Raw genomic sequence first — 23,024 nt, 5'->3', positions numbered from 1 at the left:
TATTACTTCTTGCTGTAGAGTTTTCTGTGTTAAGAGGCACACCAGCTTCTTTATGCTTACTTGTGACATGTCACATTTTTTCCAGTTCTTTATTGTCATCCTATCTGTGACTTTATATTTAGAGTGGGTCTTGTTACCTGCAAGTGCTTGAGACCCAAAATCACTAACTTCCTAACGGACTGTTTGTTCTGTTTGCATTATTGTTTCTATATTTGTGGTTGTCTCATTATCTGACTTGTGTTCTCTTTAACTGCTTGTTCTTTGTGTCTCCTTTCCTGCCTTCATCTGAGTTAATTGAATGTTTCCTTCAGCACTTCTTTCCTTTTTTTTTTTTTTTTTTTTTTTTATCAGCACTTCTTTCTGTATCTTCTACGGGCTTTCACTGTTACACCTCTCTATATTTTAGGTGGTTCCTCTCCAGTTTACAGTCTCCATTTTTATCAGTTGCTTTGAATTAATATCATGCCATTTCCATACAATGTAAAAAACTTGAAAAAACAATCCACTTATATACCCCCTTTTGTCTCTATGCTTTGTTAAGTATGATACCGATACATTTGTTTTGTATCCCACCTAGGTTGCTAATATTTTAAATGAAAGAGTCAGTTGGTTACTAAAGAATTTTTTAAAAGAAAGAAAAATCACATGTCCTATTTCCCCACATATATACCATTTCCGGTGATTCATATTTATTCAGGCAATTCCAAATTTCTATCTAGTAGTATTATCTTACCCTAGTCTAAAGAACTTCCTTTAACATTTCTTACAGTGTGTTGACAGCACTTTCCTCCAGCCTTTGTTTATCTGAAAATGCCTTTATTTGGGCTTCACTTTTCAGATATTTTTGCTGGATTTGCAATTCTAAGTTGATAGATTTTCTTTTGAAAATGTTCAGTGGCCTCCTGGCCTTCATCTTTCTTTTTTTCCTGATAAGAAGTTAGTGGCCATTCTTATTTTTATTCTTCTATATATAACATGTCTTTGTATTCTGGCTACTCTTAAGGTTTTGTCTGTATCTTTTGGTTTTTAGCACTTTGTAATGTTCCTAAGTGTGGTCTTCTGGCACTTGACCCTGCTTGAGGTCCTTCCTCTGAGGTTTTGGGGACTCTTGGCTGCTGATTTCAGCAAAATATAGAAAAATTTCCACATTATTTTTCTTCAAACATGTTTTTCTGTCTCACTTGTCCCTTTTCTTCCACAGCTCCAATTATACGTGTGATAGATCACGTAATGCCATCTTATGGGCTAGGGAAGCTCTGAATTGTTTTTTCAGTCTTCTCCTTCCGTGTACCTCAGTTTGGGTAATTGGCTGTACTGTGCCTTTGATTCCACTGATCCTTCCCAGAATCCTTCCCAGTTTGTTATTAACTCCATCAAGTGGTGTATTTTAAGTAGTGTGTTTTCCAGTTCTGAGATTTATTTTTGGTTCATTTTTGTAGCATTTTTGTCTCAAAATTCCCCATCACTTTGGTCTTTGTATTCAGATATATATTTTTTTTCTGAAGATTCTTTGACACATCAGTAATTCAAAAATCCTTGTCTGCATCTCCACTGAGTTTTCTATGAATCTATTTAGTTGACTATTTTTTCCCTGAATTATGGAGTACCTTTTTCTATTTATTTTATTTATGTACTACATTGTGGATAAATATACTGTGTCATCTTTCTGGAATCTGGTATCTTTCTCTAAAAATAATTGATTTTTTTTCTAGTAGCTGATTAAATTTCTCATGGATAACCCTACACTTATGGATATGTGCCTTTAAGCATTTTTAGCATGGTTCTGTTTCTGTTTTGACCTTGGTCTTTGGGTCACCAAAGATTTGAGGGGAATATGAATAAGATTTGGGGACCTCTATCTATGGCTGTCTCATGGTTTCATGTGTGAATTCTATCAAACACTTATAGAGGAAATAATATCAATCTTATACAAAATATTTCTGAAAATAGGAATAGGAAGCATTTACCGCCTTATTTTATGAAGGCTGCAGAATCCTGATGCCAGCACCTGACAGACACATTACAAAAGTAGTAAAAATCAATCAATATTCCTCATGGACATAGATGCAAAATTTATAACAAAGTATAACAAATTTGGTCACATATAAAAAAATAATAAAGTATAACAAGTGGATTTTATCTCAGGAATAGCATTTACTAACTAATATAATTCACAGGAATAGAATACAGAAGAAACACTACGTGATCATTTCAAAAGATGCAGAAAAAGCATTTGACAAAAACCCCTGTTGATGGAGGGAAATATCTGAGCAAACTAGGAATATAATACTTCTTTAATGTCTTAAAGAGCATCTTTGAAAACACTATATAGCCACTGTGATGATAGGTGATGTATTAAGGACTTTCCCTCCAAGTCTAGAAGCAAATGAAGGATGACCACTTCTAGTTTGCTTTGAGCTGGCACCTAGTCAGTGCATCACAGTGAGAAAGAAGTAAAAGGCATAAGAGTTGAAAGGAAAAAGGAAATCTGTCCTTATTTTTAAGTCACATACAATCTGCTTTAAAAAAATCCTAAGGAATCTCCAAAAAGTTTGCTAGACTTAAATAAGTGAATTTAGCAAGTTTACAAGATAAATGATCAGCCTTTTAAAAATTATTTATTTTCATATATGAATAGCTATCAATTGGAAATTGAAGTTAATAAAACCATTTTACATGCTGTGTCATTTTTTTAAATAGCATACTTGAATAGATTTTACATGGTATATAAGTCTCTGTGCTAAAAATGCAAACCATTTCTGAAATAAAGAGTACTATTTGAATAGAGTGATTTGTCATGATTATAAATTACAAGAAATCGGTATTGCTAAGATATCAGTTCTCTGCAAATAATGCTCCAAAAGTGTAATCCCACTTGAAACCTTAGCAGGCTTTTTTGTAGACTTTGACAAACTAACCTCAAATTTATATAGAAATACAAAAGATCTAAAATAGTCAAAACAGTTTTGTCAAACAAAAGCCCAATTGGAAAACTTAACACTACCCAATTTCAAGGTTTACTGTGAAGTACCAGTAATCAAGACAGTGTGTATTGGTGTTAGGGTAGACAAATAAATTGGTGGAACAGATTACAGAAGACATGGTATATATAGCCTATTGATTTTTAACCAAAGTTTAAGAAAATTCAATGGAGGAATAGACAGTCTGTTCAACAAATGGCTCTTGAATTACTGAGGTTTTAGTTGGATGGTAGACTTAAATGTAAAAGCTAAAATAATAAAAATTTCTAGAATAAAACATAGGAGACAATCTTAATGACCTTGGGTAGGCAAAGATTCCTTAGCACACAAGAAGTACTAACCTTCAGAGATGTCAGTCAACGGCTACATCCTTTGAATTGTAAGATTAGTAAGGTCTGAGGATCTAATTATAGCACGGTGATTATATATGATACTATATTTTATTTTTGTAGTTTGCTAAGAGAGTAAATCTTAAGTGTTCTTATCATACACATACACACAAAGAAACTATATGAGCTGCTGGATGTGTTAATTTGATTGTGGTAGTCATTTCACAGTGTATACATGTATCAAGTCAACACATTGTATAACTTAAATATATACAACTCTTGTCAATCATACCTCAGTGAAGCTGGAAGAAACAAAATGAAAGACCTAACCTTCAAATGAACAAATGATAGATTGGACTTTATCACATTAAGAACTTACAATCTTCAAAACCTTTAAGGAAGTGAAAAGCTACACTATGTAAGAAAAATGTTCTCTGTATTTAAGTCTTAGACAAAATAACAATTATTTGAAAGATTTATCTTATAAATTTTAAGTAAACATATGAATGACCTTAAAGGAGGTTAAATGTTAATATAAATGGTATAAAGTGAAATATAAGATATGGAATGTCTCTCTGAAATGTGAGCATGTTGGATCAGAGGCTCCTGAGGGATTGGCCAGCGAGGAGTGAGAGAAGCAAGCAGAAGCACAGAGAAACCCAAAGTTCCATGACTACAGATTGTTACATGCCAAACCTGGGCCAAGTGGATATGAAGCAAAGAATGAGACAGCTACTTGCCCAATTGCTGCCAAGTGTTTCCAGTGTAATAGGAAGATTGACACATAATGAAATGGAAATGTTGTGGAGAGAAAAAGATTTGACTTCATCTGTGAAATGGAAATGTTGTAGAAAGGCCTATCCACATTTGCCCAGCTTAGTTCTGAACCTGAATATCCTCAAAATAAAATTGTGTTCTAGGAACTGTTATGGGCTAAATTGTGTCTCCTAAAAAATACCTGGATTGAAATCCTAATTCCCAGAATGTGACAGTACTTAGAGAGAGAGAGAGAGAGAGAGAGACTTCAAAGAATAATTAGATAAAATGAGGCCATCCATGTAAGTGGGTCCTCATCCTGTATGACTGATACCTTTAGAAGAAGAAATTTAGATACAGACATGACAGATGGAAGACCATGTGAAGACACAGGGAGAAGATGCCCAACTGCAAGTCAAGAAGAGAGGTCCAGAATAGACCCTTCCCTCATGGTCCTCAGTAGGAACCAACCTTGCTGACACCTTGAATCTTGGACATCTGGCCTCCAGAACTGTGAGACAATAAATTTCTATTGCTTAAGCAAGCCACCAAGTTTGTGGTACTTTGTTACAGCAACTCTATCAAACTAATACAGAGGCCTACATGATTTTTTTGTCTTTTGCAATCAAAATTGTCCAAGTTACCCAGGGGATAAGCAGACTTGACTTTGGGGAGGGAAGATCTGGCCACACTTCAGTGGGGCTTCCTGGGTAGGGCAGCCCCACTTTGTGCCTGTTGGGCCTCCTTTTGGCCAGCCAGGTAAATTAGCACAGACACCTGTTGTCCCTCTTGGATGGGGAGTGATTAGGTAAGAAGACATCTACCAGGTCATGGTTTCCTGATGTTCTAACTTGGATCCAGAATCACAGTCCTGCAGGGAGGACTTGGGGAGACAAAGCTCAGGAATCTCACCTTTCAGCTTCTTGGTAGGGGAGGGGTGGGGGTGGGATTGTGAGAGTCTCCTGTCATGACTCATGCGAGGTATCATAGAGAAGAGAAGTTAAGAGAGTAATAATGACCATACTGGAAAGCAGTTAAGCTCGTTCTCACAATAACATTACACAGGATCAAAAACTCTGCATGATTTGATCCTGTTTGTAATCAGAGTTGCCATGAACTAACACCCAAACCAATGGGACAGGGTGAGTTCAGTGTGACTCAAACTGGGCACATGTGGGCACATGGGTGGGAACCTTTGGGCTTCACCAGAAAAGGCCCTCATCCTTCTGTTCCGTTCCTTGGAGCCCTTGAAATCCCATTGTTGTCTGCCTTTTCAGTGAGGATGTTATCACAGCTGGCCTGTGCCAATAAGAGAAGAGCAGGGGCCTTCAGCTAGCCAGACTCAGAGATTCTGCAAACGAGGCTCTCTGTGTCCTGGTAAGAAGAAACCAGCCGGGCTATTGGGAAGATGAAGAATGTGGAGACATGCCTAGAGCTGAATAATTTTCCATTCCCTGTGTTTCTAGGCTGGAGCAGATGCTTCTAGCAGCTGAAAGACTTGGACAGACAGCTCTAGGAAGTCCTAGAAAAGTGGGAGGAGGGGATACCAAGGAGAAGAACAAGCTCTGCCCTAGAGGACAGGACAGGAGATCAACTGGTGCCTTGTTTGGGTTGAGGCTTGGCCAGGGGCTTGTGCAGCACAGCAAGAGTCAACTGGGAGAAGGAGAACTCGTCGTCACCCTCAGTGCTCCGGGGCCAGGTGTTCAGTGCTTTCAGGCCCAGTGGTTAACATCAGCCTTTCCATCTGTATGCTAACCTTTACTAAGTACCTAGTGTTTACAAAGTGTAATGCCAGCAGTAGAGGAGAGCTTCAAGACAGTGACAGACTCTTCTCTGGTATCCCTGCACAGGAGTATTATAAGTTTGTATTTTACATTTAGGTCTGTGATCCATTCTGAGTCAATTTTTAGTGAAGCGTTAAAGGTCTGTGTGTATAGATTCTTTTTTTTTTTTTTTTTTGCATGGGGATGTCCTGTTGTTCCAGCACCCTTTGTTGAAAAGATGATCTTTGTTCCATTGTATTGCTTTTGCCTCTGTCACAGGTGATTCACCCCTGTATTTATGTGGGTCTATTTGGGGTGCTCTGTTCTGTTCCATTGATGTGTTTGTCCATTCTTTTTCCACCTCACTGTCTTGATTACTATAGCTTTATAGTAAATCTTGAAGTCAGGTAGTGTCCATCCTCCAACTTCATTCTCCTTCAATATTGTGTTTTGCCTCTCCCAAGTAAATAGCAATTGTTTTTAATTTCAGATTGCACTCCTTTGTTGCTGGTATATAGAAAATGACTGCCTTTGGTATGTTAACTTTGTATCCTGTGACCTTGCTGTAATTATTTATTTATTAGTTCCAGAAGCATTTTTATTGATTCTTTCAAATTTTCTATGACAGCCATGTGTGAACAGTTTTATTTCTTCTTTTCTAATCAGTACAGCATTTCTTTCTTTCTTTCCTTTTTTTTTTTTTTTTTTTTTTTTGTCTTATCGCATTAGCAAGGACTTCCAGTACAGTATTGAAAAGGAGTGGTGAAAGAGAACACTCTTGCCTTGTTCCTGATCTTAATGGGAAAGCTTTGAGTTTCCCACCACGAAGTATAATGTTAGCTATAGGATTTTTGTAGATATTTATCAAGTTGACAAAGTTCCCCCATGCCTAGTTCACTGAAAGCTTTTGTCATGTGTGACTGTTGGAGTTTGTCAGACGCTTTTACTGCATCTACTGACAGGATAATGTGATTTTTCTTTTTGCTATGTTGATATATGATGGGTTACACTAATTGACTTTTGAGTACTGAACCTGACTTACATACCGGGGTACCTGGGATAAATCATAATTGGACATGTTGTATAATTCTTTTTATACAGCATTATATTAGATTTGCTAATATTTTGTTGAGGATTTTTGCATTTATGCTATGAGAGATATTAGGCTACAGTTTTCTTGTTAATGTCTTTGTGCAGTTTTGGTATCAGGGTAATGGTGGGCTCATGGAATGAGTTAGGAACTGTTTCCTCTACTTCTGTCCTCTAAAAGAGATTATAGAGAATTGGTATAATTTCTATCTTAAATATTTGGTAGGATTCACCCCCTGAACCCATCTGGGCCTCGTACTTTCTGTTTTGGAAGACTATTGTTGATTCAATTTCTTTAATAGATATAAGCCTATTTGAATTATCTATTTCTTTTTGTTTGTTTTGGCAGGTTGTATCATTCAAGAAATTGATCCATTTCATCCAGGTTATCAAACCTGTGGGTTTAAGGTTGCTGAGAGTATTCCTTCATTATCCCTTTAATGTCGTTGGGATCTGTTGTGACCTTCTCTCTCATATCTGATGCTAGTAATTTGTATCCTCTTTTTCCCTTGGTTTAGACTAGCTAGAGAAGCTTATTGTTTTTTGGTTTTTGTGTGTGTGTGTTTTTAAAGATTTATTTATTCATGGGAGATACAGAGAGAAAGTTAGGCAGAGACACAGGCAGAGGGAAAAGCAGGCTCCATGCAGGGAGCCTGATGTGGGACTTGATCCCGGGTCTCTAGGGTCATGCCCTGGGCCGAAGGCAGCGCTAAACCACTGAGCCACCTGGGCTGCCCTAGCTTATTGTTTGTATTGATCTTTTCAGAGAACCAGCTTCTGATTTGGTTGATTTTTTTCTATCAATTTTCTATTTTCAGGTACATTGATGTCTGCCCCAGAAATAATAATTCATATTATTTTTTTTCTCCTGCTTCATTTGGATTTAATTTGTTCTTCTTTTTATAGTTGCCTGAAATAGAAGCTTGGGTTTTTTTTTTTTTAAGATTTTATTTATTCATGATAGAGATAGAGAGAGAGGAGAGAGAGAGAGAGGCAGAGACACAGGCAGAGGGAGAAGCAGGCTCCATGCCGGGAGCCCGATGTGGGACTCGATCCCAGGACTTCAGGATCGCGCCCTGGGCCAAAGGCAGGTGCCAAACCGCTGAGCCATCCAGGGATCCCCAAAGCTTGGTTTTTTAATTTTATATCTTTATTCTTTGCTATTGTGTACGTTTAATGTTATTAATTTCCCTCTAAACACATCTTTCCCGGCATCCACAAGTTGTATTGTGTTTTCATTTTCATTTAGCCATAAATACTTTTAATTTTTTCTTGATTTCTTCTATGACTTGTGTTATTTGGAAGTGCTTTTGTTTAATCTCCAGGTATTTGGGGGATTCTCTGGCTATTTTTCTGTTATTGCTATCTAGTTAATTCCATTGTTATCTAAAAGCGTGTAGTATATAATTTCCATTCTTTTAAGTTTGTTATGGTATATTTTGTGGCCTAGAACATGGTCTGTCTTGTTGAATGTTACATGTGAGCTTGAAAAGAGTGTGTTTTCTACAGTTGTTAGATAAAATAGTCTACAGATGTCAACTATATACAATAGTTTGATGGACTTATTGAATTTAAACATGTCCTCACTGATTTTCTGCTGTCTGGATCTGCCATTTCTGATAGAAGGGTGTTGAAATCTCCAGCTATAATAATGGATTTATCTATTTCTCTTTGGCAATTCTGTCTGCTTTTGCCTCACATACTTTAATGTTCTGTTGTTAGGCTTATACAAGTTGAGAATTGTTACATCTTCTTGGAAAACTGATCCCTTTATTATTATGAAATGGTCCTTTTTATTGCTGATAACTTTAGCTTTGAAGTCTCTTCTGTCTGAAATTAATATAGCTGTTCCCATTTTCTTGTGAACAGTGTTAGCCTGGTATCTTTCTCCACTCATTGACTTTTAATCTCTATGTGTCTTTATATTTAAACTGAGTTTCTTGTAGACAACATATAGTTGAGTTGAGTCTTGTTGTTTGGTCCACTCGGATGACCTTTTTTAATTGGTGTATTTAGACCACTGACATTTGAAGTGATTATTGTTATAGTTGCATAATATATACCATATTCACTACTCTTTTCTCCTCTTCACAGTTATTCTTTGTTCCTATTTTGCCTTTTACTCTTTTTCCACCTTTTGTGGCTTATTTGATGATTTTATATGATTCCATTTTCTCTCCTTTCTTACCATATCATACTTTTTATTAACTTTTTTTTTTTTAGTGGTTGCCCTAGAGTGAAAGATTTTTTTCAGATCCTAAAGCCAATAAGAATGTGAAATTTTGCTCAATACATTTAGATGTAAAGAAAACCAAAATAAAACAATGATATACCACTACATGTTCCACTAGAATGGCCAAAATTAAAAAGACCAACAATACCTAGGTGTTGGCAAGGATGTGGAGCTACTAAAATATTAACATACTCTGGTGGGAGGATAAACTATATACAACTGCTTTAGGTAGAATTTGGAAGTTTTTTATAAAGCTAAATATATGCTTACTTTGTGACTCCATTCTTAGGTTCCTCAAGAGAAATAAAAGCATATTGTTCACACAAAAACTCAGACACAAATGTTTCCCACAGTCTTATTCATAATACATCTAAACTGGAAGCACCTCAAATGTCCAATAACAGGTGCATGGATAGACAGTTTCTGGCATTTCCACAATGGAATTCTGTTCTATTGAGCAGTTTTAAAAATTAGGAACTGCTGACTCGTGAACAACATGGATGAATCACACGCATTTTGTTGAGTAAAATAATTTATATATTCTATAAGAAAACATTTTTATGAAGCGCTACTGTAGGCCAAATGAATTAACGGTGTTAGGGATTATGGTAGAAATCAGACTGGCATTTGTGGGGTCAGGGAAAGACCACTAGTTGGGAGAAGGACAGAAGGGGTTTCTGGGTGCTGGAGATGTTCCTTGTCTTCATCGATGTGGTGTTTTGGGACTGTAACATTGTCATACTCCTTGAACTTTATCCATCAAATGTATGCATTTCATTCTATATATATTTCACCTAAATTAAAGTATGAGAAACAAAAATATACAATCCAGAAATACGATCATGTGGTAAAATATGAACTATTTTTGCTTCAAGTGTTTTGTCCTTAAACAAGATGGATTTTGTGATTCTATCAGTTTTTAGATGAAATCATTTAAAAAGTAAATAGAATGGTCTTTAATTCACCAGATGAGATCAAATCTCCTTTCTAGGGGGATTAGGAGTTGGTGAGCTCATAGAAGCAGCCCACAGAATATGCATAGTGATGAGTAGGCTTTTCACCCCGTTTAGAATTAGTAACGTTTGAAATATTCCCACATTTGACGTGGGTTTGGTGGCCTTCCATGGGTCTCCTTATAAGGATTCTGTCTCAATGTACATAAAGAATTGCACAATTGGGGCCATTCTTCAAGATGGCAGGTGTAGTATGCAACCACAGTGGCTTCTCTGAAGGTTCAGAGCTGATCTCATGGCTGTTGTTGCAAGCCCTTCATCTCTCCATCTTGTAGAGCCTCTTATTATGCTCGAGTTAACACAGACATCATTTCCCTGTGACTAGATGTGTATTCTACCAGCCGTCCTTGTCATTAATGCGGGTTTGCTCCTGACACTCCCTAGACAGCATCACCTGGATCTGGACAGCTGTTTCTCCAGCAGAGCCTGCAGGTTGCAGATGTATTTCACTCCGATGCTGGAAATAGCTCAGTTGGGCACTCTACAGAAGGTATAGGTATCAACTCCAAATGTTGCTAGTTTTTATATCTCATTCCCAATTTTCTTGCTTGAGTAATTCCTGTTCAAAAAAACATGAGCAACTGCTCCCTTCCTTGATTCTGCTGCACGTTAGAATTGTTTTCCGAGGGGCAGGTGTCTACCTTGCCAGCTAGCCCATATTCATAGTAGCCAGGCACTCTGCAAACTGTTAAAAAGGATGCTTCTCCAAAGCTATTTTTTTCTCTATTAGTTAGTGGGTAGTCTATAAGCTAGTAATATATTTTTAAGTAAATGTTACTGTTTCTGCTATTTTACTGTTTACCTTTGCTTATCAGTATCTTTTTAAATTATGAGTTTTTTTATTATGAATTCTTGATCTCTTTCATACTTTTCATATGTCAATTTATCTGATATTGCTGAAATGTCTGTACTTAAAAATATGATAATATTAGGTGATAGTTTTTATAGATATCGATTATAACGACTCCACTGGATAGTTGGTAAACAACAGACAGTGGCTTCTCTCTTTACACCTAGAATTATATACTAAAGCATGAAAAGATGACATTCATCTGAGGAAGTCAATGATGGACTTTGGCCAAGAGTGAAATCACCTAAAGTATAGAGAAGTGCATCCTTTATTTAAATTAAGAATCTCTGTCTACCTGCGGTAGTAAATGCATGAGGGCCTCATTCTGCTAGGTATGCTTTATGTTTCATCTGAAGAGCTTGAAATGTAGGGAACTAAGTTCTAACATGAAATTGCTAATGTTCTGACTTGATTCAAAGTTACACACAGTAGCCCATGTTGCTGTGTAAGGGCTCTCAATTCTAGAACTAAGACAATGCATGACTTTGTTATGCAAATAAATTTTGAATTAGGATGATTTTTAATAGCAGCAAGTCCGTGACACACATTTGCTCGAGTGATTCTCCATTGACATGTACTCATTTTTCTCTCCATGCTATTTTGTGAAGAAGCAACATAGGATTCTATAAAATGAAGAATTGAGAGCTTGAGTTTAAAGTTTACTTTAGTGAGATCATTAGTGCACTATGCTTATGCCTCTTTCAAAGAGTTATTTGTATTATTTGTGTCATTGGAAACAGCAGGAGTCTAGCATCTCTTCTATGGCTTTGGCTCTGCAGCTGTTCAAATATTTTCAGAGAATCCATAATATCCTGATTCTGGTTTAATGTTTAAAAAATAGCCACAATGGGCTGTCTTATCAGAGAACTATAATACAGTGATTTAAAATTCCTTGAAGATGAGCTTAAAACAGGAAAAAATCATTAAAATGGTCATTTAAGGGGAAAATGATTTAACCTAGTCCCTTTTCAAATATTATGTATGATCTGATTTTAAAATGAAACAGAAGAGTTAAAATAAGACTATAGTAGTTTCTTAGCAAAACGTCCACTAATACATCCCCCAAAGGCTTATTCTTTATTTACCCACTGGACCCCAGTTTACCCAACCTCTGCCATAGTTGTAATAACCTGGTCATTGATTAGCTCTTTGCGTATGAACATTCTAAGATATGCAGGCATGTATTTATTTTCCTTTTTCTTTTTTTCTATTTTCTATGACAGTTTTGTGCTGGACTATCCAGACACTTTAACCTGGGGTCCCCAAACACTAATGGAATTGATTTTCTTAGATTAGTAGAAATTTTGACCTTAAACCCATTTTTCTATTTCTGTGCCATGTTGATACATGACTAAAGAGGTATAATTTTATATTTAAGTGGTTTGCGTTTCAAACGTGTTTTCCACTGTGAACGACAGCTTTCTAGCTCTCTCCTCTGGGGTACTCCTGTCATCTGGGTGGCCTTAGTTTGGCCTTCAGATTCACTGACCACGTTTTCCACTTGGACCTCTAGAGACTAGTTCACCCAGCTCCCTTGCTCCCCCTCCGGCTTCTGTCTAGATTCAGAGACTGGTGGCACTGACAAGAGATGAAAGGGCGGGAGGAGAGAAGAGTTGGTGTGTTTGCCTCCCTGGCTTTGTCCCTGTGGGTCCCTGGCTACGCAGAGCTTCTGGGGAGGGATACAGCCTGTGCTCCCCATCTTCGGCCTCCCTTCAGCCTGCCCCTGCCTTTGTGAATGTTTGACGTTGGGATCCTGGCTGAAGATTATCAGCTTGTGTTCGAGTAGGTAATGTCACTGTGTTTAAAAACTGGGCCACATTATTCAGGAGGCCAGAATGAGGTCAGAGCCTAGTGAACAGTGAGGGTAGAGAATTGGAGGTCCTGAGTCTTTAGTTTTGAGTTCACTGTGGAAACTGAGCCAGTCATTCATTCTTTTTGAATTCTAGATATTGACACAAGTGAGGAATTGTGATAATAATCATCTGAGAACTCACTATATATCTTCATATCTCTACCTGAAATCTTTTATAAAGTTACTTATGTCTCATCTGCTCCAGCCGTGTGTTTCTACTTTTTTTTTCCACTTGGACATCGTCTTTATGGCTGATCAACTTCTATAGACAGTGGAGAGTAGGCAGGGGGTGGGAGGCATAATGGAAGAGTAACCCACCTGAAATCCTGCAGATTGTGTGGTTTCCTCTCCTTTTGTAAGGTTTTGTGATTCTGTGATCTTCTATTGTGGGAGGAGAATTTTAAGATAGGGTGGCTCTGAGAAGACAAATGTACACCCTGGTGAGAGATGCTCACTTTCAGATATCAATGTCTGCACATCCTGATAGATCCTCTGTGTTTGGTTTCCCTGCCTGGTCTGAGATTATGCATGAGGGAAAGGAGAAGGGAGAGAAGGGGTGGGAGCTTTGTCACCATAACTCTTGGAGATGTTAATGTGCTTCACCTTGGCTCTACCCAACATCCAGAGCCCTCCTTTCCCTGGACCACTGTGGTCTCCTACGGAATCTCTCCCCTTCCCCCGATGCCCCTACAGTTGTACAAGTCATTCTCCACCCAGATCTCTCTAAAGCATGGAGCATGTTGCTCCTCTGCTCACAGTCTCCACTGTCTGATGGCTTGCTTGTTAGTCCTCAGACACACCATGCTCATTACTGACACGTCAGGACTTTCACACCTACTCATCTCTACTGGGACTTTCTCACAGATCTTCATTATTTTGCCTCTTTCATAATGATTTTTACCAACTTTTTCAATGAAAATTTTTAACCTTATTTTCTGCTTGTCCCTATTAGAATGTTAGTTCTGTAAGCACAGGGCTACTTGATTCATTACTATAACTGTTCCTGAGACATAGAGGCATTTCAGAAATTTTTGGAATAAGTGAATGTAGCCAAACCCCCAGAAATTAATTACCAAAGAATCATCTATAACATAGGCATTGTGTTGGACTCTGTTATTTTTACAGAATAGGTTATACAGTTATACAGGATTGTACCTAGAGTATAGTTAGCCTACCCTCCATCCCTTTCATGGTTGGTTATTAGAATACATGATGAATTAAGCATCTATCCCAGTTAGGCCTATATTACATCCATGGAAAGAAATGAAATGATTCCAATTTACATATTTCCAGACAACCATAACCATCTAACTAATTTATCCCTGAAAGTAAAAAATAAGTAATTTATTAAAGGTATTTAATAAAAACCTCATCTTATTTTTCTTTTTTGGTTACCAGTAAATAATTACTATTGAATTGTTTTGTCTAAGTAATTTCGACAGTGAAATCTGAATGACAACTGGGTCATAATCTTTTCAACCCTGAGAGGAACCACCTTACCTGGGAAGTCTCATACGGGGAGAGAATTGGTTCCTTGCATCTTGCAGTGCCCAGTTCTATTAACATTTCTTGTTTCATGGATTTACAAGATAAGAAATCTTTTTTGAGATAAAGCATATTAGAATGTTCAGCCAACAGAAGTAAATGTTGGGATATGTATGTGTGTATAGTTTAAATGAGATTGGATTATTTCAATCTTATGAAATAGAGTCAGTTTTATTTTATGTTCCATTTCTGTTTAATGAATTTACCTGTTGAATAAACAGATAATAAAGTTGTTCTTTTAGAAGCCCAAATCCAGAAATATTCTTCCTTTAAACCACCAAGTGCTTAGGAAACTCCCTCATCAGGAAAATACAGAATATCCTGATCGTGTTAAAAGGTTTGAACCTTCTCACGGCATCTGTTGGGGGTCACAGAATGGGTACACAGACGTCTCATCAACATTTTTAGTTATTTCCTCTGCCCTGATAGAGACGTGTTCTTAAGAAAAGTAAGGTAGTAGAAGAGATCGTTTATTAGGCAAATGGCCTAAAGGAAGTGGGCTGATGGGAAATAAAGGAGCCTTGCAAGTGATCAGCGTCCATGACACAGGCAACAGACCACGCAGGGTCTCCCAGATATCCGGGCATCTCCGTGCGGGAGTGCCACTAAATCAGAAACCCTGTCAAAGTTTGGATAGGTGTTCTTATAATATGTCATCTGCCATGGTCAGGACAGGCTCAGGATCCAGGGTGGGGCACTGTAGCCACTGATGGTGACCATTGTGCAACTACAAGAAGTAAGGCAGCCTTTGGCAGTATCAGATTCCTGAAACTCCTTAGAATGCTCATATTAGCTAGGAACGGTGACATCTCACTTGTGGCAGTTGTGTGTCTTTCTTGATAATTTGCCTTTTAAATTATGTCATTTGCTTCCTAAAAGTTAAACTCAGTTAAAATTCCTTACTAATTAGCAGTTAGTGCTACCATTAAGCATAGATTTTGTTTAGGACAACCACTTGTCACTAGACCAAATCCATTAAAGTTGTAGGGGTATGTCCGTTTGAAGTCTTCAAGCAGTTATTTCTTGTTCTTCAAGAGGAGAGATTAAACCAAACCATGTTTAGAGAAAAGAAGTCAAAATGTGAATGCAAAGCACCTGGAAAGGAGAACTCATTGCATTTGGAGGTTAGAGTTTGCAAAGTGTTTGGAGGGAGCTCCCGTCACACCCGTTCTCCACGCTTGGAGGGCAGAGAGTGTGCTGAGGACCGGAGTCTGCTCTGGCCTCGTCTTTAGCTGTGGGCTCTAGGGAGGTCACTTCATTGCTCTGCATCTCATGGTTTTCTTATATGAACAAAAGGATTGGGATAGATTTTCTTCTTCAAGATTTCTTCACCCTGTACATTTCCAGAATTCCCTGAAAGTGAAAATCCAATCCACAGCTGTGGAAGCGCACCAGAGGACTTAGGTGGCACAGAGCATGTCTACATGGTGTTTGATTGCCGCAGTGATACCAAGGCAGCAGGGGCACACGGTGAACAGAGGTGACACAAGGTCCCTCCAACTTAAGCAACACTAATCTTTAATTCCACTTACATCTCTGATTGCGGGTTATACCTTCTATACTCCCTTCCCGGTTGTCAAGGAATGCCTACTTGGAGACTTATTTCTGAAAATCCAGAAGTCTTTGTAGCCTTTATTATAAGAGAGCAAATGCCACACTAACCAGGTTTATTTTACTGTGTTCTAGAGATCGTGTCATTGGTTTGATGATGACTGCCTGTGATCTTTGTTCTGTAACAAAACTATGGCCGGTGACACAATTGACGGCAAATGACATATATGCAGAATTCTGGGCTGAGGTATGTTTTTTATTTTTATGTGAATCTTAAAAATGAGAAAAATTCTGATGAGCAAGTAAATATATGGGTAAATTGGTAACAATGTCTTAATAGCTCAGGTTGCTTGTTACTTCAAAAAACTATTAGCAGTCACATGCAGTAGAGAAATTAGCATTTACACATGGATGTAAGGACATTTATACAGACCTACAGCCCACAGTATTGCAGGTCCATCAGGGTCACAGACTGTGTATGCCTACACTTGGAAATTTGGGACATGATTACCATAGACAGACAGGATTCTGGAAATATTCTAGATAGTCAATTCACCTGCACATTATAAGTTCTTTTTTTTTTTAATTTTTATTTATTTATGATAGTCACATCAGAGAGAGAGAGACAGGCAGAGACACAGGCAGAGGGAGAAGCAGGCTCCATGCACCAGGAGCCCAACGTGGGATTCGATCCCAGGTCTCCAGGATCGCGCCCTGGGCCAAAGGCGGGCACTAAACCGCTGCGCCACCCAGGGATCCCACATTATAAGTTCTACAGAGTATATGGGCTTTTAACTCATGACGCTCTGACATGCGAAGCAACCATGGAACTTACTTTCACTAATACCTTTTCTTGACTGGATTATCTGCATTATCAGAAACGTATGTTTTATTTCTCAATTTGCTTTCTGAATTGTCCATCAAATAGAGTCCTCTCTTGTTCAAGTGAACCCACAAATACCTGGGCCCTTCTACATATTCAAATGAAATAAAATGTTTGCGTACCTCATTTGGCTCGAGGACGTTAAAAGGACATTCGGAGGGCAAAGAGTTTGGTCATTGCTGATTTGAACCATTCAACCTCACCCATATAAAAGAAGGGATGTAAGAGGTAAAAACCAGTCAATCATTCAGTTGATAGTGTAGTAGAAATGATTTATAACGTTAAATTTTTTCATGATGGCAAAGCCAAAAATTTTCATTGGATGAGGACCAGAGGCCTGGAGTTGGTTATACTCACGGTGTGACTTCTCCAGAACACCTAACATGTTGTGCAGGCATACTCCTGCGTGCTTTTTTCCTGTTTTGTAGTGTGCATCTCAGAACCTCATTACTGTCAGACTCCATTAGGAAGGTTGCTTTAGGTGTATGTGTCTGACCTGTAATCTCTGACTTCACTATCAGTCCACTTAATTTGCAGACATATTTAAAAATGGTAACTTCCAGTACATTCTGTAAATATCACATGAAGAAACTGGTCTGAAGCTACCCTATTGTTTTGCAAATAATTTTATTTAACTGATATAATTCATACTTTAATACCTATATTTGTATTCTAAAATATGAATCAAAACGTGACAGATAAGTTAGGTAGATTTTCTCCCCTCTCTATTCTGCACTGATTAAACTGTCCACAAAGATTAAGCTCCCAAAGTTGCCTAGGGTGCCATCTTCCAGGAATATGAGGTCCTGGGGAGGAAGCAGAGGTTGTCACTGTGTCTTGGCAGCAACCTCCCAGTTGTGCACTAGGTCCCGCCTCTCCCCATCTCTCCTCTCCACAGGACTCGGCCTCCTGGTGCCTGAATCCCTGGTGCCGTCTGACCGGGCTGGCTGCCTCTTCCTGCACAGTTAGATGAGTAGCCACATAGAGTGTGGGCTTTGATGTCGTGGGGCTGGGGATGGAAGTCCTGCTGGAGCACCGGGGATCAAACCTCTGGCCAGCTTGCTGACTCCTCTCTGTTCCTTAGTCTCACATGCAGGCTAGGGAAGGCTGATTCTGACTGAGTGAGCACTCTTCCCAGTCTGGCTCTCCATGCTATTGGGATGAGGACAGAAATCATGAACTTGAGCCCACATGAGCCCGCTGCCTCTCTCTGCCATTCCACGTCTCAGCCCCTTGGATCCCCTGAGTCGAGTCCCTCCCATGGGTGGCCATCCAGGTCAGCTCCGCTCTCCCCCTGCCTTCTGCAGACCTCTGGGCCACTTGCCCCTGGAACACACACCCCACAGTCCTCCTGGGTTCTCCTGTGTAGCACCAATCCTTGTTTGCGAGTACTCTACATTGGCCAGTCATTGTTTATTCACAACCTTTTTACTGACTGGACTGTAATATCTTTGAGCAAGGGGCCCAGTTAGTGTCATTCACTTAGAACAGGAAAGGAAAAAGGTTGAGAACCACTGAGTTAATATTTAAAGTAATAATACTAGAGCAAAGCTATACTCGGTACCTTTGTCCTATACAGTAACATCCTCAGTGAGGGCTTTAATAATTTGTTTTTTGACCCTACCTTCTGATTCCTGAAAATAAGCATGATTGTGAAATAATTAAAATAGTTGAGTAATTAAGAAACATGAGGGAAAAGTGAGGTAGTAAGGAAAATGTTGGGGTATGTTAAGAAAGAAGATTTTTAACTAAAAAGAGGAAGATAATTTTTAAAATCTATAAACCAGGGACAAGAATATGTAACTTACAGTATTTCATGAAGATTGAATGAAATAATATTTATGTTACTTATCCCAGAGCCTGCAAAATAGAAAATCTTTAATAAGCATCTGTGACTACAACGCTTAGAATGATGTGTAGCCAATTATACTGTATCTTTACTAGCACGTCTAGCACGCTATAGTTTATTCTTGACATACAGTATTTCCCTCTAAGCCCTTGCTTCATCCAGTTCAGCATGCGTGAAAATTCCTTTGAAAAATAAGTGAGAAAGAGGCCTTAAGGTTATCCCATACCTTGTTCTTGTCATTCCTCCTCACTATTATCTGTGTCTCCTCTCGTTATAACTTTTACTAACTTCTGCACCATGAAACCAGGAGAGATGAATGCATTTCAGATCAGTGCGCAATTCAGTTGAGAAGAACCTCAGGATAAAAGCCAAACAACAATATGTTAGGTTTTTATTGTTTTGATATCTGTTCGTGTCAATAGCCAGAAACATCCATTGTGAAGACAAGTATCGAATAAAGGGAGCAACTCATTAATGCCAAGATTTCGTAACTCTTTATACATTGAGAAAGCTTGATTTTCACTTGTTTATCTTAGGGTGATGAAATGAAGAAGTTGGGAATTCAGCCTATCCCCATGATGGACAGAGACAAGAAGGACGAAGTCCCACAAGGCCAGGTATGAATTCTCTTATAAAGTCAGACCATGTAAGGCGGTCATAAAATCATACATACACTGTGTTGGAGAACCCAGGATTAGGAAATTGTAGTTGAGTTTGAAGAAGCCACAACTACCTTTGCCGTCAGTTCTTTCCACAGATGGAATCGTGGTAATGGATGGCTTGAAATGGAGGTATGGATGAGTTTGAATTGTTAATATTTTTTTAAAGATTTTATTTATTTATTAATTAATGAGAGACACACACAGAGAGAGAGGCAGAGAGAGAAACAGGCTCCATGCAGGGAGCCCGATGTGGGACTCGATCCCGGGACTCCAGGATCACGCCCTGGGCCAAAGGCGGCACTAAACCCCTGAGCCACCCAGGCTGCCCGAATTGTTAATATTTTTAACAAGCAGAAAATCTTTTGTCAGTGAATGTGCAAAGGTGCTTTTTGGAGAGTAACATTATAGATTTTGATCAGGCCCACTTTTCCTAACAAATAATACAGAGTGTTTTAGTACATTTTGAATGTTGTGTTACCATCAGTTGACATTAATTATTGTTTTTTTTTTTCAGGTTTTACCACATAATTTATGTCACTTTTTTGATGTTTTGACAGCTCTTAGGCCTTGTCAGTTCTGCATTGTGCACATGTGGCACAATCTATTTCTCAGATTATTTTCTTTTTAAACTACCAATCTTCTAATGCCATAATAGGGAAGTTAGCTATAGACAAATAATTATAATATAGAATTTTGTTTAGAAAACATTTCAGGGGGATCCCTGGGTGGCTTAGCGGTTTAGTGCCTGCCTTCAGCCCAGGGCATGATCCTGGAGTCCCGGGATCAAGTCCCACATTGGGCTCCCTGCATGGGGCCTGCTTCTTCCTCTGCCTGTGTCTCTGCCTCTCTCTCCCTCTCTCTGTGTATCTCATGAATAAATAAATAAAATCTTTTAAAAAAAAAAAAAAAGAAAACATTTCAGAAAACTCACAGGATGGTAGTTTTTGAATAAGTTTTCAAGTGTTCCTACTTTCCTACTTTATTTAAAGTCAGTCTATTCACCATTAATACCAAAGTTGAGGCCAGTCCACAGTTTTTCAAAGATGTCAGCAGAGATAAAGACTATGTGGTCTTCTCATCCTCCTGGTCCTCATTACACAGTATGCTCGTGTCCTTAGCTGCTGTGTCTGATCCGGTGCTCACAGTTCCTTCTCTGTTGAACATGCACCAACACGCCTGACCTGATATACCTGTTCGTGTGTGTATTTTGCAGTTTAGTTTTTTTTTATTATTGTTTATGAAACTTATCCCATATATGAAGATCCGCCTTCTCTGTCTGGTGTCTGCTTTTCATGTCATATTGTAAAGGTCCTGTCCCACTGTGTGATTATATCAACATTCACCTCTGTTTTCTTTAGTTACTCTTTCTTTCAACACTATATTTGATTTGCTATTTCCTTTGAAACTTACCTTGCCATGTGGCCTCAGATAAATAGATCCAACAAAGTTCTTTCTTGATAGTTAAGCTGTCATCCCAACAGAATGCATTGGATAGCTGAAAGTGCTATCCAAGAATGGGCTGTGTTCTAGCGCCATTTTATTTAAGAGAATAGTTTGGTTTTTTGCCCAAATTACAGATCCATTTATAGCATGAGAGAGTTTTAAATAAAATATCTCTATGATCGACTAGCATTGTACCAACTGTATTGCTTCTGAATTGTGATTACCATTAAATTATTCTTTGCCATAATAATAAAATGCTTTACCTTCCAATATTTCTTTCTTGAGATCTTCTGCTCCATGACATCTGCTAAAGCACTAAAATAAGAAAAGCCTCTGTGTGAGTTACTAAGTTAAAGATAGTAGTGCAAAGGCATTATTCTAGTAATGTTACTGTGACGACAGACTTTACAATAGCAGAAAGGGACCCAGTAGATTCCATTCTTCTGTGTCCTTTGGTGCATCTCACTGAAGTTCAATTTTTTAGAGAAAAAGGTAAGCCCTGATTTGGGGGTCACCTCATGCAAAGAGCCAGTAATATCTTGTGCACATTGTCAGCCACCTGGGCAGTTATCTGCAGCTAGACCATCTGCATTCTCTGCTGACATCTTGTATCTGGCCTTCCATAGGCCAGTCTGGGCCAGCAGCATTTATTTGTACTGTGGCCTGAAATTCCTAATAAAGTGTCATTTAATATATTTTTTTGAAGTATCACAGATTAAACACTGTGAAGTAGGGCCTATTAAAAGAACTGTAACATGCAAGAACCTTGATACAGTCAGTGAGATTTGTTGTAGGTCAGAAAAAGGGAGGTGGGTGAAGAAAGCCTCGGGAGACCACATGGGGCACCAACAGCCAAGGGTAGCAACCCCACAGAACACCCTGCACTGATTCCCAAATATTAAGTTGGAGAAGAAACCCCCATGTAGCAGAATAGCAGGTTTAACTTTGAAACGTCTATGGTAGAAAACTTTGATCAGCAACAAGAGCTGTACTTGAATTTTAACTTGATTGATCTATAAATGGAATCTCATTGAATATTGAACTGGGTTTTGGATTAACTTCCTTTTATGTGTGTGATTTTGAGGACATATTTTAAGACATTTTTAAATGCACTCTGCAGCAGTGTTCATTGAGCCCAGATATCATGGAGCAAAACTAGGAAATTTAATTTTATAGTTAGCTTGAGAAATAGAAGCTTCAGTTGAGAGATGGAGTGCTTACTAGAATGGCTAACATGCACTTTTTTGTCTTCCTATGCGTGGCTCTGCTGGGGCAGCTGGGCTTCTACAATGCTGTGGCCATCCCCTGCTATACCACCCTCACCCAGATCTTCCCGCCCACAGAGCCTCTCCTCAAAGCATGCAGGTAGGTACCACAGCTCAAGCTGGGCTGTGATTTAAAAGAAAGACTCCATATAGAATTTCTCTCTCCTTCAATGTGTGTGCTATGTCTTATCTACAGTTTGCAATAAAGGTAATTTTATAGGCCGTGTGTTTGCCTAGGTAACAAATATATGTTAAGAGTATTCATAAAGTCTTCATTCACCAAAAAGGAGCAAGAAGGCATTGGGTTTGGGTTTTGTTAGGACTCAGGGATCCATGCCCCAATACGGTTTTTAAAAGCTAGGACTGTGATGTGTGTTCAGGGCTACTTGTTAGAAAGAGGCTCCGCTGAATCCTGCAGTTTCTTGTGTAGATGAGGAGGAGGAGGCTTGACTGTGATCTTCTTTCTCTGGGAGTTTTATTTTCTTCCTCAAAGAGATGTAAGTCATCTGTCATTGTCTCTGCTTCGGACTCTTCTGCATCCTTCCCTTATTGCTAATGAGGGATGAACTCACCTAAGAACATGGGATTTTTTTTTTTTAAGATTTTCATTTTACTTTGAAAAGAAATTCCTCTGAGGAAGTCAGAGGACAATGACCAGAGCAGCCGTTCCTGTTGATTTTTTGTAAGAGAGTTGGTGTCGCACTGATTTTTCTAACTATTTAGCCATGGAGCACCTTTGGGGGCTGGGGTAGGCACACGGAAGAGCAGAGGACAGACTCCGGGTTTAAACAGAACCAGAGGCATTAGTATACATTCCTACTTTCTGCTGTTGAAACTCATTTCATGAACTAATTATATTAAGGAAAACAAAGAAACAAAACCAACAAGTAAGAAGTTAAAAAAAAAAAAAAAGATCCTGTTTTTTCCTACATAAGTGGTGGTTTCTGTTTCTTCTCTGCT

The 23,024-nt window shown here is 38.6% G+C and overlaps 1 protein-coding gene across 3 annotated transcripts in view; it reads left to right on the top strand.

The window, feature by feature from the left end:
- PDE10A (phosphodiesterase 10A) overlaps positions 1-23,024 on the top strand; it is a 590,722-nt gene that overhangs the window by 559,619 nt on the left and 8,079 nt on the right. For all 3 annotated transcript variants that reach the window (XM_077899644.1, XM_077899635.1, XM_077899625.1), the window contains 3 exons: positions 16,098-16,209; positions 19,231-19,311; positions 22,076-22,164. In XM_077899644.1, coding sequence (XP_077755770.1) covers positions 16,098-16,209; positions 19,231-19,311; positions 22,076-22,164 — 282 coding nt within the window. The remainder of the gene's footprint in view (positions 1-16,097; positions 16,210-19,230; positions 19,312-22,075; positions 22,165-23,024) is intronic.

Source organism: Canis aureus, chromosome 1 (genome assembly GCF_053574225.1).
Source record: "Canis aureus isolate CA01 chromosome 1, VMU_Caureus_v.1.0, whole genome shotgun sequence".
Lineage (NCBI taxonomy): Eukaryota > Metazoa > Chordata > Mammalia > Carnivora > Canidae > Canis > Canis aureus.
Note: the sequence above shows the minus strand (reverse complement) of the source record. Positions and strands in the feature narration are given on the sequence as shown.